Source organism: Seriola aureovittata, chromosome 5 (genome assembly GCF_021018895.1).
Source record: "Seriola aureovittata isolate HTS-2021-v1 ecotype China chromosome 5, ASM2101889v1, whole genome shotgun sequence".
NCBI classification, from domain to species: domain Eukaryota; kingdom Metazoa; phylum Chordata; class Actinopteri; order Carangiformes; family Carangidae; genus Seriola; species Seriola aureovittata.
The window spans coordinates 21,647,985-21,665,601 of NC_079368.1; the positions used below are offsets into that span (position 1 = coordinate 21,647,985).

Genomic DNA, 17,617 nt, shown 5'->3' on the forward strand with positions numbered 1-17,617 from the left:
GATGTCTTTTGTTCTTATGCCTTAGTATACTATGACATTTTTTGATGTTTTTATGCCTTACTATACTATAACTTTTATACCCTACTATACTATGTTTTTTGTTCTTATGCCTTAGTACACTGACATTTTTTGACATTTTTATGCCTTACTATACAATTTTGTTTTTATGCCTTAGTATATTGACATTTTTTGAAATTTTTATGCCCTAATTTACTGTGATGTTTTTGTGCCTTAGTATATTGACGGTTCTTTGACATTCTTATGTTTTAATAACCTTTTATGCCCTCCTATACTACGTTTTTTTGTTTTAATGCCTTACTTTATTATGAAATTTTCATGCCTTAGTATACTATGAAATTTTTTGACAGTTTTATGCCTTACTTTACACAACGACGGTTTTATAACCTTTTATGCCTTAGTATACTATGACATTTTTTTGACACTTTTAATGCCTTACTATACTATGACGTTTTTATAACCTTTTATGCCTTACAATACTATGTTTTTTGTTTTCATGCCTTAATATACTATGACATTTTGACATTTTCATGCCTTACTTTACTATGACGTTTTTTTGGCATTTTTATGCTTTACTACACTATTTTGTTTTTAATGATTTACCATCAGAGTCTGTGCATTTTTGCTTTAGGTATTTTCACCCACACTTCCTGCAGATCACTTCAACTTCATTGATATTTTTGTTTCACCCTTTCCCTCTGCATTGGTTCAGTGGTTACCGGCTTGAGAATTAGCACTACCAACTGTTGATCTCGAACCGTTTCCTTATGTCTACATGTTCTTATTTTTGACAGAGCTGACAGCCGAGTAACGAGGAATGTAACAGTATTTTTGCTGCCGAGTAATTGATCTGTTTTCAAGTAATTTGCCAAATATACTTTTAATATTTGCATAACAGTAGTGGATGGAAATTGATCAATTTTCTTTTGCAAATTTTCTGGAAAAACAGTCTATGGTTTGTTTTTAAAACTATTTTTATTTAACACAATAAGATTTTTCCTTGTGTTTGTTTTGCAGTGCTGACGCCACTGAAGATGGGGAGGCTGAGCTATGAGAGGGTTCCCGGCAGAAATGATGGACAGACGAGGCTTAAATTATTTTAGGCATGAATTCATTGTTCCTGTGGCCTGCTTGTAAAGATGAAAAAGAAATACATCCTTTAAGTTTTGTTAAATTCAAGTTAGTCACTGCATTATTCTGATTTTAGTGTTAATGGCAAGCTAAGGTTCAATAAAAAAAAAAATGTCTACATTTTATCATTTTATGTTTTTTTCCACTGGCTGTAGAATGTGATGGATCAAAATAATTAGAATTTAATCATTCAGTGAACATGAAATACTAATATTTTAGGATTTGAATAATATTTTGAAATGTTTTATATCATTAAGTATAAGTGTTTTACTATTATTGCTCATTTTAAGAATTTTGTTTTTCACAGAAAAAATGTACTTATTTGTGATTTATTAAATTAAAAATTTACAACACTTCTTTATACACTGTAACTCCTCTTGTTGGTATATAAACATAATGATAGGAGACGTTATAGCTGTTCAAAATACTGCACATAAACACTTAAAACAAATTATATATGATTACAACAACATAATGTGTTACTTGTTATTTGTTTATATACTGCTTCTAAGTAATAAATAAGGGGGGTCCCCAATTTGTTTTTCCAAAATAAGATTAAATATTAAAGATTACAGCTGTGTGTACTTTTTGCTTTTGTTGTCCTCCACACAGAGCATGCTCAGCAGTGAAAAACAAATTGTGATTTATGGTTAGAGGAGTGGGATCGGGGGTCTTTCCCAGCTGAACTGATAAAGTCTCTCATTTTAGCAGCTCCAATGGTGGGGCTATTTTTTCTTTTTTTCTTTCATTTAGTGAAGCAATCCCCTTATCGTCGTCTCTCAGCATGTGGAGAGAGTGCTTATCTTCACGAGCCAGCAGAGTGAAGCCAGCTCCCTCAGGAATGATCCCCAGACAAAGACGACCCCCGGGGACATCGACTACAAGCCTCCCTGCCTCTGGACAGCCATACCCAGCACTGGCTAGCCACCATCAATAACCTGCCAGCAGCCTCTTTTTTCTTTTTTTTTTTTTAAACATCTCTGTCTCTCTGGCCTCTGTCTTCTAACAGGCAGTGGACAAACAAAGAGAAAATGGTGCTTTTTTTTAATGGCACAGGAACAAAAGCAGCGGGCAGGATGGTCAAAGGAGTCTCCATATGAAGCTAGGCAAACAGCAGCATGATGGTGCAGTAATTGCCCCTGACCATTACTTTAGCCCTGGACTGAATGGGACAGGAGAGATACTGTGGGAATTAACAGGCTGTTTAAACCAAAGCCATTCTTTAGGTTTGGATCCTGCTCTGGCTACAGCTGCAAAGGTCACACAGCTGTTATCTTTAATCACGGAGTCACCTGTGTGTCTCCTCTCTGTAAATAAAAGGGGTTTCCTGTGACACCTTTTTGGTTAAGTACTGATTTTAGATAAGAGTGATGCACAGATTTTGTGTCCTGTCCTGTTCGGTGCTTTTTAACACAAAGGCAACACTTTACATCTCCTTATTTACAATTTATAAGCAGTATTAAAACATTTAAGGAATGGTTATAAAAAACTATACAGTAGTTCAATTATCTAACAATTAAAAGACTTAAATTATTAATATGATTTAGGAATATGTTAAGAGTTCACCCCCCCAAAAATTTTAATATTGTTTCTTACCTTGCGGCAGAAGCAGATTCCTGTATAGAATACATAATATAAAATGAGTCAGGGATAAGACATAGCTGATAAAAGCAAGGAAAACAAAATAAGGAGGCATTGAACCAGGACACAGTGACAGACGTCAGTAACCGGCCATGTAGATAAATGAAGTAATATGTTAGTCTTCTGGAGTGCACGTTCACCAAGCTTCATCCGTAAGCAGATGTAAGAATATTTAAATGTTTAATGTACAGCATTTGTCACCAACTTCTCCTATATATAAGACTTATTTATTGTGGGAGCCCAATTTTAAATAAATACATTAAACATGTATCTGCTTACAGTTACAGTTATAGTCTGTTACAAACCATGTATTAAATGTTTATATACTGCTGATAAATGCTAAAAACTTAAGTGTCACCAACACAAAAAAACAACAAATATTAACTGAGATGAAGTAATAAGGAACAAGGTGCTGTATTTGCGTCACTTGACAGATTTTCAAATCACACTGAATCCTGATAAACGCGCGTAACCCTACGAACAATTACTGATCAACACTGGCCCAACAAGCAGCAACAAAATGTCCAGTCCTCCCTACATACACAGTACGGACAGAGATGTGCAGTTTTAGATTCAAAGGCAGATACGCATTATTTGGAATTAGAGCTGAAACAATTAGTCGATTAACTAATTACACTGCCATCCTTAGAGCCAGAGCACTGTCATGGATAACTACAGTCAAGCTGCAGTTTACATCCACGTCTGCCAGGCTCATTATATATGCAGTGAATACTTTGAAGGAATTTAATAAAAGCTATTAAGTAATTTGTTCTAATTAGCATGTAATCTTTTACCTTTAACCACCAAAATCTAATCAGTTCATATTTGAGTCAAAGTGAACATTTGTGCCAAATTTGAAGAAATTCCCTCAAGGCGTTACTGAGATATTGCCTTCACTAGATCGGACGGCGTGGAGGCACAATGAAAAAAACAGCAGTGACTTGAGTCAGTAAAGCTCCTTCCTGTCAGACTGGTTAAAGAGACATGCACCCTCTTATGTTGTCTCTGCTCACACTTGCATCAAAACCCTGCTCATAATTTGCTGTAATTTATTCCAGTTGGGGTTTCACAGCTTGTCCTGCTCATTTTGCTTCCAGCTTTAACCTGCATGATAAATCACAACAGGTCAGGTATAATTGTCTCCTGGCCTTGTAGCTGTGATGACAGTCAACACACTGGCCAAACTGCCCTACAGTGAGTGTGTCTGCAGACCTGTGGTGGAGGCTGGATGGAGCTGGAGAGCGGCGGCGCCTGGCCTGCAGGTGCAGCCTCTTGGACGTGCAGCAGGGCCCATGAATGGCCGATTCAGAAAACGGCCCCCATCGGGCCTGTTCTCCAGGCCCGGGGCTAATCCCAGCCCCTAATCGGATTATGTAAATTCCTACTCCACACACAGACTTTTATGGAAGGCTGCATCTTTGAAACAACACTTGAAGGGTGTAAAAGGAACAGTGACAATTGGTTAAACTAGACTTATTTTTTTATCTGAACGGAGGTTGAAAGTGGGAGGCAGAGGAGGGTGGGGGGAGAGGGGGGAGGAGTGGTTGGAGAGAGGTGAGTCGGTACGTTGTGCTCTCCCTGTTTCCTCTGTAATTTATGTGTGGCCCCTTGGAATGGCTCAACAAGATTACCATAGTCATAACAAAACCCATATTGTTCAACTGTCAATCTGGATATGGTATTTTTACCTTTTGTGGCCCAATCAGGCTGAATTCAATAGCAGAGCAGCCAGCGATATCAAGGTCTTTTCCACGGTGTAGGGGACGGTGGGTTGTCCATGCCTAATGTCAGAGAAACAGAAAGGAACAAGTGTCCAGAGCAGTAAGAGAAGGATCAGAGAGATGAACGTCTCAGTTTCGCTTCAATGGGAATTTATTTGTCACCTTTAGTGCTAACCTTCAAGGATTAAATGAGCAATGAATCATAAAAGCAGCACAAATAGTCACTTAAAAGGCTGTTGAATCATGAAAGCTGCAAAAAAAAAAAAAAAAAGACCCAGAATCCCCTCAAACGTTGCACAGAAACACCTATGAAAGTCATTTAAAGTGATGATTTATGAACAATGTAATCATGAAGCGGTTGGAGGTGATGGACAGGAGGGGGGTGTGTGTTTGAACAATCATTCCTCAGTTAACACCAACCTCCTCGACAGCGCACGTCACACAATAGGGTTCGCCCTGCTATAAAATGTGGGATGCGAGCATGCAGCAGTCTTCCCCCCTACTTTCATCCCTCCCTCCCTCTCTCTCTCTCTCCCTCTCTGTCTTTTACTCTCTCCTTCCCTCTCGCTCATAAGGATCTCTCAGTGAGCATGAGAAGACACAACTGAGTGGACGTTCCCACCTCCTGGACTCTGATGACCTGCCGACGCTGCGACTGAGGATTTCTGCACATTTCTACAAACGCACACACAGACACGCACAGGTGAGAAATTTTTGGAATAATGACGGATTTTTTCCTCTTCAGGCCATGTGTTCCCACTTAAGTCGAGTAAATAATTAATCAGAATGAGCATGTATGACAAGATACTGTGTACTCTTTGCCTGCAGCTATCATGTAATAGTAAATTATTTATTACCGGTGCATTTGTTCCAGACTTTGCAGTAACTGAAAGATCAAGTTTGTTTTGCAGATCAGCCTTTATTTAACCAGAAAGTCTCTTAAATCAAATTTACTCACACTTTACTTTCACTTCTATCCTTGTAGTTACCATTTATAAGCAGTATTTAAACACTTGATAACTGGTTAATAATGGAGTTGTAAGCAGATGTAAGGACATTTTGATGTGTTTGTTCCTGTACAGTATTTGTCAACATTTGTGCTCTCTTATGAAGATACATTTTATGCTTTTACACCTGTGTTTTACTGTACTGTCATTATATATACACACATACAGGAGCCCACATGAGTTATAGCAACAAATACATTAATAAACACTTATATCTGCTTATAACTACATAATAGTACATTATAAACCATTTATTAAAAGTGCATACATTGCTTATAAATGCTAAACAGGGATTAAAGTAAAATGTTACAAAATTTGTTTTAAGAGACTTTCAGGCTTTTTAAAGGCTTTTACAACAACAACAAACACTAAAATGATTAAAATCAGATACATAAATGATTTGATCTTTTACCTGATGCAAAGTCTGGTATAAATGTGCACAATTTTTCAAAGGCCTGGTATGAGGCAAAAAAAGGAAATATGAAGGTTGCATTTATATCTTATAACTAGTATTTGGACAAATAAAACTTCAGTAAGGTTGCCAGTTTCCCTTCTGACATACATTAACTATAATGTCATGTCAGCCCCATTGGGCTGCAACTAACAATTATTAATTACTGACTAATCTACAGATTCTTATCCAAATTAATTGTTTTGTTATAATGTAAAAAATTAATAATGGGAAAATGCGCTTTAGAATTTCCCAGAGACCAAGATGATATCTTTAAATATCTTGTTTTGTCCAACCGAGTCCAAAACTCAAAGACATTCAGTTTCTATCACGTGCGAGAAAAACTAGTAAAAAAATCTTCACATTTAAGAAACAGAAAAGACAAACGATTATTCGATTATCAGGACAGTTGCTGATTAATTTTGTGTCAATCGACTAATCTTTGCAGCTCTACTTAGCACCATGACCAGGAAGGTGTTCACCAACACGAGGGAGCGCTGGCGCCAGCACAACGTCAACACCGCCTTCGCCGAGCTCCGCAAGCTCATCCCCACCCATCCTCCGGAGAAGAAGCTGAGCAAGAACGAGATCCTGCGTCTGGCCATGCGCTACATCAACTTCCTGGTGCAGCTGCTGGAGAGCCAGAGCGGTCAGCCGGCTAGCCACTCCCCCACCGCCCTGCTCACCTTTCTCAGAGGAAACATGGAGCGGCTGCAGTCCCCTGCACACACCTGGGCCCTGACCAGCGACACCGAAGCTCCGTCACCAGGATCAAGCTGTGACAGTGCTGAGGCCTGGTAGAAACAGTTATATATATATTTAAAAAAAGAAAACTCTTGAGGGGACTGCCTGACACTTTTCCTGGGTCTAAAAACTGATCTCGTCCTTTCTCAAGACTCCTTTTTGTCTCTGCATTTGTCACCTGTATGTGACTCATGTTTCAGTGCAGAAGATGCAATATTGTGTGATATTTGTGGACTCCAAAATGTGGCTGCCTCCTCGCTGATCAGTGTTGAAATATGATTTGCAGGTGAAAATTAATTTGTATTCTGCATGGATGTGTAAAACCTGGATGTACAATATTCCCTTCATGTCTTCATGTTAATATTCCTTGTTGCCGACCCGCCTGGAACTAATTTAGTTTTGCAATAAGAGGATGTTTTGCCAATGAGGAAAATGGAGGGGATTAAGGAATTTTCTCATTTCAAGCAATAGATTCAGCAAGGCATTTGAATAGATAATGGCTCAGCCAATTCTCCAGACCGCAATCGTCTCAAAATAGCCAAGGGCACTTTTTTTTTTTTTTTTTTTTTTTGGGAAATCGACATGCTGTTTTTTTTTTTCTTGAGAAGACTAAATCTGACCTTTGTTTTCAATTATCAAGGTTAAGCGACTTCTGAAGAATCACTTCTAAGAAAGACTTCCTGTTTTTCTCACTGTTTTTATACAACAATGTTCAGTATTTGTCGACTGGTGATACTTTGGATTGGGCTGAGGAATTTTAGCAAAACTGACAATCCTCTTTCAATAATTATTTACGTCACCACACATATCTTCTCATCCAAATGTGTTCATTTGATTTTATGTAAAATACGCATGTCATATAGCCAAAGATTATGAATTGATTGTCTACTGTGAAGAGTGTGCTACTTATCTTCTGATACCTCTTTTGTAAGTTATTTTGGTTTGCTTGTGAATATACAGTATGTTATTTATTTCAACTATTTATTTAATAAATGATTTGTTAATAAAATACTCTGAATCTCTTTAGTGAAAGAGGTCAATCAAAACCACTACTCATTACTGAAAAGTCATTTTTCAAGCAGGATATGCAGAGATACTCCACTCAATATACATGATTACATATTGGAAAAGTAAATCCTCAGTACAGTCAGTAAACGTAGCTGAAAAATGTAAAACTATTTTTGATGATGGAAAACAAAAAAACTAATGAATCCTCAGAAAAGCAATTGGGGCACAGTGTCAGACTGAAATTATTTAACACTGTGTAAGACACAACCGATCTGAAGTTAAGAGCAGAGCCGCTGTGTCGATGCAGACCCTCTTTGTTCCTGCTCAATAAGCCCAGAGACATTTGCCCAAAAGTCCTGTGATGACTGAGTGGACACAAAGCTGAACTCAGCTCTCTGTCCACTGACCTGAGGCCTGGGAAAACAGCCCTGAGAGTGACAGCTTAACTTGTGACCCCTGAGGTCAGAGGCTATTCTGGAGTCAAACACTGACCAGTTGACCAACGTGCAGATGGAGTTTTCTTAAGGAAAGTGTCGCTTTGTTGCTGCACAAGCTATTTGACAGAACTGAAGTATATAAAGCAGGAATTTCTTGAAAAAGAGACGACAGAAATGACAGAACTCAATCATTCGGGTAAACACTAAAACCCAATTTATCAATATACAGAATGCTAATGTGCAACTAAATAAATGCTTTTTATAGAAAACACCATCGAACTATGACAAAATAACAAATAAATAAAATTAGGGCTGCAACTAAAGATTTTTTCAAGTAATCTATTCGTTGATTAATATACAAGATGTCAGAAAATTATAACATCCCAAATTACTTGTTTTTTCAGACCAATAGTCCAACGCAAATCACACACATGTAAAAACAGACAAAAGCAGCAAATATTTTTGATAAACAAATGACTTAATCAATTAATTACCAAAATAGTTGCTGCTTAATTTTCTGTCAATCAACAAACTGATTAATAAACTATTTGTTTCAGCTGTAGCTTTAATTGCAGCAGTTTGTCTCCTTGTTCGGCAGCCATTTAAACCGGGGTCAGACATTTACACGCCTAATCGTCTATTGTGACTGTAGAAAACGTGCCCCATTTTCAGGCAAAAAGCTGCAACTAACTGAGCTGAAGAGTAAACACTGAGCTGGTTTCGGGCGCTTTCACCCCAGCTGTTAAACTCAGGCTAATGGTGTGTAAACGGAGCAGAGGGCAGCTGGACACACTGACTGGAGGCCTGTGGGAAGTGACAGGTGACTCTTTGTAATGCTGCAAAAATACTGAAATCATGTTGTACTGGGATAGTGATGACTACTGTACAGCAGCCGTCTGCCTATCCCACAGCATGAATTTGCGCGGTATTTACCTCTTGTGCAATTTCACGGTGAATTGAGCAATTTCATGGGAAGTCGAAATAATACTAAACAAAACTACTGTGGTTATTAATAGCTGAATTGCCTGGTAATATGAGACGTAATATTTTTTTGAAAAACTGTACTTCTTTATGTGGGAAATGTTTCAGTGTAATTCAGACTCTCTAAATGCTAAATTATTCAATCATTTGCAACTGGATAGGAAGGCATGTGACAGCTTTCGCATACATGCTGTCAGGCTGCAAAACACATTTTGCTGATACACCTTATTTAGAGAAATCGCCCAATCACAATATGAGCGTTACTCTGGTCTCAACTTTCTCGCAGGATTATGAAACCCTGCATTGAAAATAATAACAAATATGTACGCTTCTCATTCCCTCCACCAAGTATATTTGCCTGATTGACTATTCTCTCCCAAGTATGTGGGTAATCGTCTATTGAGAGCACATTTCCTTATCAGCGTCTAACACACTGTCTGAATCCGTTATCACAATGGGCCAGATCAGTGCAGGCAGCCCCTCGCTCTCCGGCTGAGGCGCCCATGAAAAAGAATTTCTGGAGTTGGGTGCCAACCGATAGGCCCTGAGCTCTTTATCCCCTTAAAGCCAATTCACACTCTGCATGTTTAAATATCTCAGCTCAACCCCTGCCCTCCCACTCCCGTCATGCACTCGAACACCCTCCTCCCCCTTTGCCTTTCCTTCTCGCTCTTTCTCACCCCTCCACGGCTGCAAGTCCAAGTGTGGACTGCCACCGCAGCTGACCTGCAGTGCGCCGTGGGTTGGTGGTGGGTGGGATGCAGGTGCAGGGCTGGTTGGAGGGTGAGAGAGGAGGGGAGTCCTCCATTGTTGGTCTGGACAGCACCCTCTCTCCTCTGGAGCACCCTCTGATGGGGGAGCCCACTGACAATCACGCATCCTAATCTGATTATGCAAATATCTACTTCAAAAAGCAATACGCTGTAACCCTTACCCTGTGGTGGAGAGACAGAGAGAGGAAGAAAGAGGGAAGGAGAGGGAGCAGCAGGAATGTAGAGAGAGAAGGGTAGATGGTTGACAAAATTAAATACAAGGACAAAATGCGTCGTTAGGATCAATTCTGTATGCAACACCCTCACACACCTATCATCAGTTTCTCTCACACGTCCTCTGTACTACCAGGGGAGGTCCGAGGACGAAAGGGAACACACTTACACACTCTGAATGGCCACCGACTCCCTCAACAGGGCATTGAACTCAATATTCAAATGCTTATTGTTTTTCCAGACGCTCCTGAATCCAGCGTCAAAAGGAATCTACAATGTTAATGAGGGGGCCAAAGTACCCAGAGTTAAGATTTTAGACGCCCAAACAGTTGGAGGTGACATTTCGAAAGAACAACACAGCCTCAATGCCACTGATTCCTAAAGGCATAGTCGACAACCACCCCCCAACTTCGCAAATATTCACACCAAGCAGGCTCTACCTGATTTCTGAAATCAGCTGCTTCATTCTGTCGGCACATACAGTACATCTCCAAAAGACGACTCAGAGTCGACATCCATGCTAGCATCTCTGAGGCTGCACATAAGGTCGTGTTATGCTCGATTAGAACTAGTTGAAGCGACATGATGTCCCGACTGGAAAACCAATGTGTTTATTTTTGTTATTTTTGAAAAGATGGCTGTCAGAGTGAGGGGAGACAATAACATTTAAATAAGGGGATAACAACACACATTTTCAGACGGTCTCTCCTGCACGGCATTCAGACAGAAGTGAAGAATGAAAAAAGAAAGCTTGAGAGGAGTTCAACACTCACTCATGGTTGGCCAATGACAATATAAAATGGGTGGCAATGTCAGTTTGATGGCTTTTGGAAAGTTACAGAAATGGTCAGAAACGGACGCACCTATTCTGTTGTCAGACAGGTGTTGGGGTGGGGGATTTCCGAGGCTATCCAACCATGGGACAAGCAGTTCTGAAGAAGCAGGCTGGCGATACTGAGCTAAATGCTAACGTCAGATTGCTAACACGTTCACAAGGACACTTAGTAAACATACTTGCTAAACATCACCATGCTACGTTCAACATCTTAGTTTAGTGTATTAGCATGCTAGCATATTTGTAGCGACAATACACTCAACCACCACACGGTGGCGGTAGACAAAAAGCCAGGGCATCACCACAGTCATTAGGCTACATCACCCAGTAACCACGGGCAACTGTACCAAATCTTGTGCCAACCCCTCTAGAAGATATTGAGATATTTCACTAATATTTCACGAGATAAGTGAAGATTTCTACCTGGTGGCAGTGCTAGATGAAGGGTTAAGGAGCGACCAAAGTCATTTGGAGTCATCCTCAAGGGCACCATGGACCTCTGTATCAAAAATCATGTTATTCCATCCAATATTGGTGAGGACCTTTCACTAAAAATCAAGCAACGTGTTTGACCTCACTCTGCGACGCTTCAGTGGTATGCAGGGGAATTCTTCCACAAGCACCCACATGCTCTCACAACTTCCTCAGATTATGCAATTGTGCCCAGGCCCATTGAGATGAAGTCATTATCCTTTTGTGTTATTTTACTCCATCTCTCCGCAGCTGAAAACTTGAAGTCGGGGGTCTGAAGTCTGTTTTTACACTGTAGCTTTCTAGTACAGGAGATTATTCTTATTTCTAATACCAATTAACTTTACAACCATTACCTTTCACCTCTAACCACATGCTTAGGGTGCGTCAGTTATCTGCTGTGTCATGCTGCGGAAAGAGGAACTACAAGCCAGAGTTCAGCTTCTTTTAGTTAATAATTACTTCTCTAGGACCAGCTATTAAAAAGGATCAGGCCACAGCAGCCTTTCCTCCTGACAGACGGCCACCATGGAGCTGGGGCAGCGTCTCTCCGTTTGTGTGCTGCTGACACTTTGTACTGCATGGAGTGCAAATGGAGGAAACATTTTGGTGTGGTACACTGAAGGCAGCCACTGGATTAACATGAAGCCTGTGCTGGAGACACTGATTAACAGAGGACACAAGGTGACGGTCCTGGTCCCGAGCTCGTCGATATACATGAACAGCAGTGAAACTTCCCGCTTTCACTACGAACCCTTTGACGTTTCCGTCTCAATGAAGGAAATGGAGGAGTTTCTTGAGGAGTACCTTCGCTTCTCCATGTATGAGATGGATCAAATGAACTACTTGCAGATTTATATCAGATTCGCAGATCTGATGAAGACCGACCTGCAATATTCTTTGCAGTTTTTGGACGGTGTGCTGAAATCAGAAACGATCATGAGGAAGCTGAAGGAGGGAAACTATGACCTTCTCCTGGCTGACCCCATCTACCCTGGCAGTGATTTAGTAGCAGATATCTTGGGCATCCCTCTGGTCTTCTCTCTGCGCTTTTCCTTGGCCAATAACTGGGAGAGGCAGTGTGGTCAGCTACCCGCTCCACCTTCCTTTGTCCCTGGCGCTATGAGCAAACTTACAGACAAGATGGACTTCTCAGAGAGAGTGTGGAACTTTCTCTTCTATGTACTGCAGGACCTCCTGATGGATAACATGTTTTGGACAGTTTTAGATAAATATTACTCCGAAGTCAAAGGTGAGTCCTGTCCTATATTGGTTTAATTGCTTTGGATTCTTCACAATGCTCTTATATCCAAACACTGTTGTCAACAATTTGACATTTTAAGTAAGTAATATTTGAATATTAGATATCTCATTTGAAGTATTGGGCGGCTGTCATTCATTTCTTTTGCATTGTGACAGGGACTCCCACCAGTGCCTGTGAGATGATGGGAAGGGCAGACATCTGGTTGATACGAACCTACTGGGATTTTGAGTTCCCTCGTCCTTTCCTCCCCAACTTCAAATACGTTGGTGGGATCCACTGTAGACCTGCTGAACCTTTGCCAGAGGTAGTAATGTCTCCACTGTTACAGACATATTAATCTTTTATGACAATTCCACGGTGTTCATTACTCCAAGACTGTAGAGAACAGGCCATTTAAACGCTGCAAGGAGGAAACAAATTGCCGGTTGGTTTGCATTGGGATGATACTGTACTTCGCTTGTTGCAGGATATGGAAGAATTTGTGCAGAGTTCAGGAGATGCTGGTATTGTGGTCTTCACACTGGGATCTATGATCAAGAACATCACCACAGAGAAGGGAAACATGATCGCCTCAGCCCTCGCTCAGATCCCACAAAAGGTGAGAGTTCCACGTGAAATCAAATGACCCCTGGACACAGTTTCTATGGCCATGAGAATATTCTGTCCCAGCTCATATCAGTGTTGTTGCATGAACAATGCAATTAACTGCAGATAGCTTGTACTTTCCATTTCTGCCAGTCATTTTTCACAGCGTACCATGAGTTTCAAGATTTTCTACCTTTCGAGCAGCCACTGGTTTCTACTCAAAATCATGTTGCAAAGACTTTTAACTAGCTGAACAGGAAACCCTGGACAGAAAACATTAAGTCAGCTTCATTTTTTTCCCCACATGACACTGTCACAAAGTAGTTGCACTCAGGGAATGCATGTGATAAGACATGATTTGCAGTTAATTGACTACAACATGCAAACAACCAATATGGTTTTTAAAATTATGTCATGGTATTTTTTTCTGATTAAATTGGGACTAGATGCAAGGCAAGCAGAATCAAAATGTAAAAAAATATAATTTAAGAAGATTTGATGAGAGAATGAAGGTTTTAAAGATTACAATTTTATCTGTTTGACTATTTTCAAAATAAAAGTACTGAGGTTGTTATAAAATACAATTATTTTCCTTATCATTTTAGCATTCACTATTAAATGTTATGCTACACGGTATATTATGACATAAATTAGCACTGTGTTAGTCTAATAGTGTTTTTACCGTTGTTTATAGGTGCTCTGGAGACACAGTGGAGAAAAGCCAGAGACTCTGGGTACCAACACCAGAATATACAACTGGATCCCTCAGAATGACCTGCTGGGTAAGTAAAGCTTTTATAAAAGCTGCTGAACAGGCTTTTGATAATAATCTTCATGACTTTCACTTTGAAATGTAAGAAGGTATCCATCACTCTGTTTTGTTTGTTTTTTTTCTCCATTATTTAGTTTGACAGTACAAAACCTACAAGGGACATATACTGTAAAACATCATGATGGAATTTAGTGCCAATGAGCTTATGTTTTTTCCCTCAACTTAATGTAAATATACAGGTTTTAAACTCTCTGGAGAGTCCTCTGTTTTGTAGTTCAAAGAAAGTATTCATGGTAGAAGTAAGTCATGGTTATTCTCAAAATGATGAAATGATTGAAGTCAGTCCCTACCATTGCACACTTTTAATTTAACAAAGTGACTTCGAGCAGCCACTGCTGTAAGATCTTCATGTAATATTAAGAACCAACTCTCCAAACTGAGAAAATGTAAAAAGAAAGCAAATCTGACTGTAACATTTGTCAGCTTGACTGATTAGTTGTGAATCCGAATTAATATCTTAAGTTTACTGAGTAACTTATTTTTTCAGGTTCACTTAATTCAACTGGTCAATTTTCAAACTCATAAGAAAACTGTGAACTAATTATTCAACCAAAGTTCAGATAAATCACAAGGCACTTTAGGGGAACTTAATTTACACAGTACGGATGTTATTGTGAAATTTGTTCTTTGCCAGGATTTTCACAACCACTAAACACTTTTCTCAGTTACATTATTATATGTTTTTCCAAAAATGCAATTGTGGGTTTTTTTTTTTGTTTTCAAAAGTGTGGCTTGAGCTTATTTCACCACCATTTTTTCCAAGCTGTTAGCATTTCCTTTACATTTTGCTTTGCATTGTGGAACAATAGTGTCCATCAACAGCACTCTCCAAAATCAGGGATTGTTTAATGTACATACTGATTGTTTTAGATATACTTTGTCACTTTTCGAGCGTGAAAACAATATGTACTCAAAACTGACGACTGGGAAAAACACACTTTCCCAGTGGAAATACAATACATACATACCAGTACTCACTTTTAGTAAGTTGTATGAAGCAGCTTGAGCCTTTGACCCACAATGACAAAATCATTAAAAGGTACAATAAAGAGGAGGTAGAGGCTTGAATGAATGATTGTTGTTTTCTGTAGTTTTTCCAAGATGTCTACAGGATCTGAAGCTTCCACTCATAAGTCGTTGCCAATGTTCGGTGTATATTTAGTATTTAGTTTATGTTGAGCTCATTTGTGTTAAAGTTCTGTTTCATCAAGCTGCTTCTCTTTTCTCTAAATAAGTAATTAATACACAGAAAACATTAGGCAAGATAGCACTATTCTATCATAGAAGAAATTCAAGGCAATCATCAATTATTTTTATCATCAATACGTCTGGCAATAATTTCCTTTAATAACCGATGGGTTATTCCATCTATAAAATATCAATAGAAAAATGTGTGGAAAAAATGCCATCATTATCCCCTGAAGCCCAACTTAACCTGCTCTAACAGCTTGTTTTGTCTGACCAGCTGTCAAAAACCCAAAGATGTTCAGTGTAACACTTTATTTTACAGGTCTCATATGTTCCACGTAATTTCTCGGAAAACACTGCACAGAAATGTATAATAAGGTTAGCTATTATTTAGCTGTTAATTATTATTATTATAGTAGTAAGAAAGGCCTACGCAATTTGGTCCTAATTTTAAGGGAATGTTTCCAAGACAATAGCTGGAAAATACAGGACCCTTAAAGTGGTGCCATGATCAGTGCTATTTCTTTGAGCCATTTACTGAAAAATTTATAATTAATTTTCTGTCAATTCAACTAATCAAATTATGATTTTTGCTCTAAAGTACTGGTTAATTTCAGGGTACCTGGGGAAATAATGAAAATGCCACATACAAAGAGAGTCAATTAGGACCCAACAACAAATCTTTGTCCCCCAGGGCCCCTTTGAGGTAGTTTAATCTGGCCATGGAGTCACATTATTCAGAAGTGAAAAAAAGTGCCTCAGCAGCTTGTCTTGAATGGGAAAAAAGTAATATATGTTTCACAATCTTTGCTACCCTGTCAGGTCACCCCAAGACCAGAGCTTTCATCACCCATGGGGGAACAAATGGGATTTATGAGGCCATCTACCATGGTGTTCCCATGGTGGGCATCCCCATGTTCGCTGACCAGCCAGACAACATGGTCCATATGAAGGCCAAGGGTGCTGCACTTATCGTGGACTTAAACTCCATGAAGACTGAGGATCTTAGAGACGCAATCAATACCGTCATCAATGACAAATCGTAAGTTCTCTTACCTAGAAACTAGACTGCCAACGCAACAGAGGTCAAATTTAAGACTTTTTAAGAACTCAACATAGAATGCATTTTACTACCACAACCACTAATCAGTGGGGATGACATGGCCAAGAGTTATTTAGTATATTAGATTTATTTCAGTACTTCCCAGCAGAATGTAACTAATTCCAAATGATATAATGAATTAAACTAATGTGACCTGAGATCAGTTGCAAAAAAATTGGATGAAAGAATTAACCAAATAAAAAAAGTAATTTAAGTTAAAGTTTTTTCATCAGTTTTTGATATTTCATTAACAACTAACTGATTAAAGAAAATAATTGGCTAATTAATCAATGATAACTTTTAGTGTACATCCTCAGACAGCTAAATCCAAAAGTTCTTAAAAACTTTCCAAGACCTGCAGATACCATGCCTAAAGCAGTACAGATTTCAACTACCACCACAGAATTGCAAAGTGACAAAGAGAAAAAAACTACTGGATGACCTTTTACTCTCATATATTGGCTTTTCTGTTGGAGATTTAAGTTTAAAATAATATATAAAAAGGAAAAGAAAATTCAACCCTTTTCTTCTCATTCTTGGTAAGGCAAAAACTGTAGTTAGTACAGTATGAAAATTGAAATACATAATGCATTAACTTACAATTTCCCCCTGTACATCCACATTCATAGGTACAAGGAGAACACCATGCAACTGTCCAGTATCCACCATGACAGACCCATCACTGCTAAGGATGAGGCCATATTCTGGATCGAGTTCACCATGAGAAACAAGGGGGCCAAGCACTTGAGGGTCCACGCCCATGAGCTCACCTGGTACCAGTATCACAGCCTGGATGTTCTGGCTGTTGTTCTCGCTGTCCTTCTGCTCCTCACATTCCTCTTCATGAAGACCTGCTGTTTCTGCTTTCGGAGGTGCTGTGTCAGAAAGGGAAAGACAAAGAAAAAGGCTGAGTAATGGACTGAATTGAAATGCAACTGGTGAAGTGATGGCCGTAAATACAAAATTCAGTGGTTGTCTTGTCGATCTTAAGCATATAATGTAACCACCATGTCCTGAATTTGAATTTGTGTCCAGGGATCAGTAATCTTCACCATTTTGAAATAGTAAAGTAAAACATTTCAGTCATGGAAATAGCAGGTGGAAGGATTTTATTGTTTGTTTCACTTGTTTTACCATAAACTCAAAAAGTAAAACCTCTTAACACTCTACATAGACAAATAAATAGCATGTATTTGCATTCCAGTGCAAGAGTAC

At 39.1% G+C, this 17,617-nt stretch overlaps 3 protein-coding genes and 1 long non-coding RNA gene across 7 annotated transcripts in view; 3 read left to right on the top strand and 1 right to left on the bottom strand.

Moving 5' to 3' along the window:
• Window positions 1-1,510, top strand: part of LOC130170020 (protein shortage in chiasmata 1 ortholog) — a 21,967-nt gene extending 20,457 nt beyond the window's left edge. For all 4 annotated transcript variants that reach the window (XM_056377105.1, XM_056377107.1, XM_056377106.1 and 1 more), the window contains one exon: window positions 1,036-1,510. In XM_056377105.1, coding sequence (XP_056233080.1) covers window positions 1,036-1,121 — 86 coding nt within the window. In that variant the 3' untranslated portion in view covers window positions 1,122-1,510. The remainder of the gene's footprint in view (window positions 1-1,035) is intronic.
• The window catches only part of LOC130170028 (uncharacterized), a 13,210-nt gene extending 1,438 nt beyond the window's left edge, over window positions 1-11,772 (bottom strand). Inside the window, exons 1-3 of the long non-coding RNA XR_008827932.1 lie at window positions 11,384-11,772; window positions 4,479-4,571; window positions 2,746-2,765 (exon numbers count right to left, since the gene is read on the bottom strand). This is a non-coding gene — a long non-coding RNA (uncharacterized LOC130170028). The remainder of the gene's footprint in view (window positions 1-2,745; window positions 2,766-4,478; window positions 4,572-11,383) is intronic.
• On the top strand, window positions 4,957-7,722 carry tal2 (T-cell acute lymphocytic leukemia 2). The gene is made up of 2 exons (XM_056377118.1): window positions 4,957-5,214; window positions 6,418-7,722. Exon 2 carries the CDS (start codon window positions 6,432-6,434, stop codon window positions 6,768-6,770), a length of 339 nt encoding a protein of 112 aa, XP_056233093.1. The 5' UTR covers window positions 4,957-5,214; window positions 6,418-6,431; the 3' UTR covers window positions 6,771-7,722.
• A 136-nt stretch (window positions 11,773-11,908) lies between the features above and the next one.
• Window positions 11,909-17,605, top strand: LOC130170024 (UDP-glucuronosyltransferase 2A2-like). Its single transcript, XM_056377114.1, has 6 exons — window positions 11,909-12,683; window positions 12,851-12,999; window positions 13,162-13,293; window positions 13,975-14,062; window positions 16,123-16,342; window positions 17,032-17,605. Exons 1-6 carry the CDS (start codon window positions 11,960-11,962, stop codon window positions 17,315-17,317), a joined length of 1,599 nt encoding a protein of 532 aa, XP_056233089.1. The 5' UTR covers window positions 11,909-11,959; the 3' UTR covers window positions 17,318-17,605.
• The last annotated feature ends 12 nt before the right edge of the window (window positions 17,606-17,617 follow it).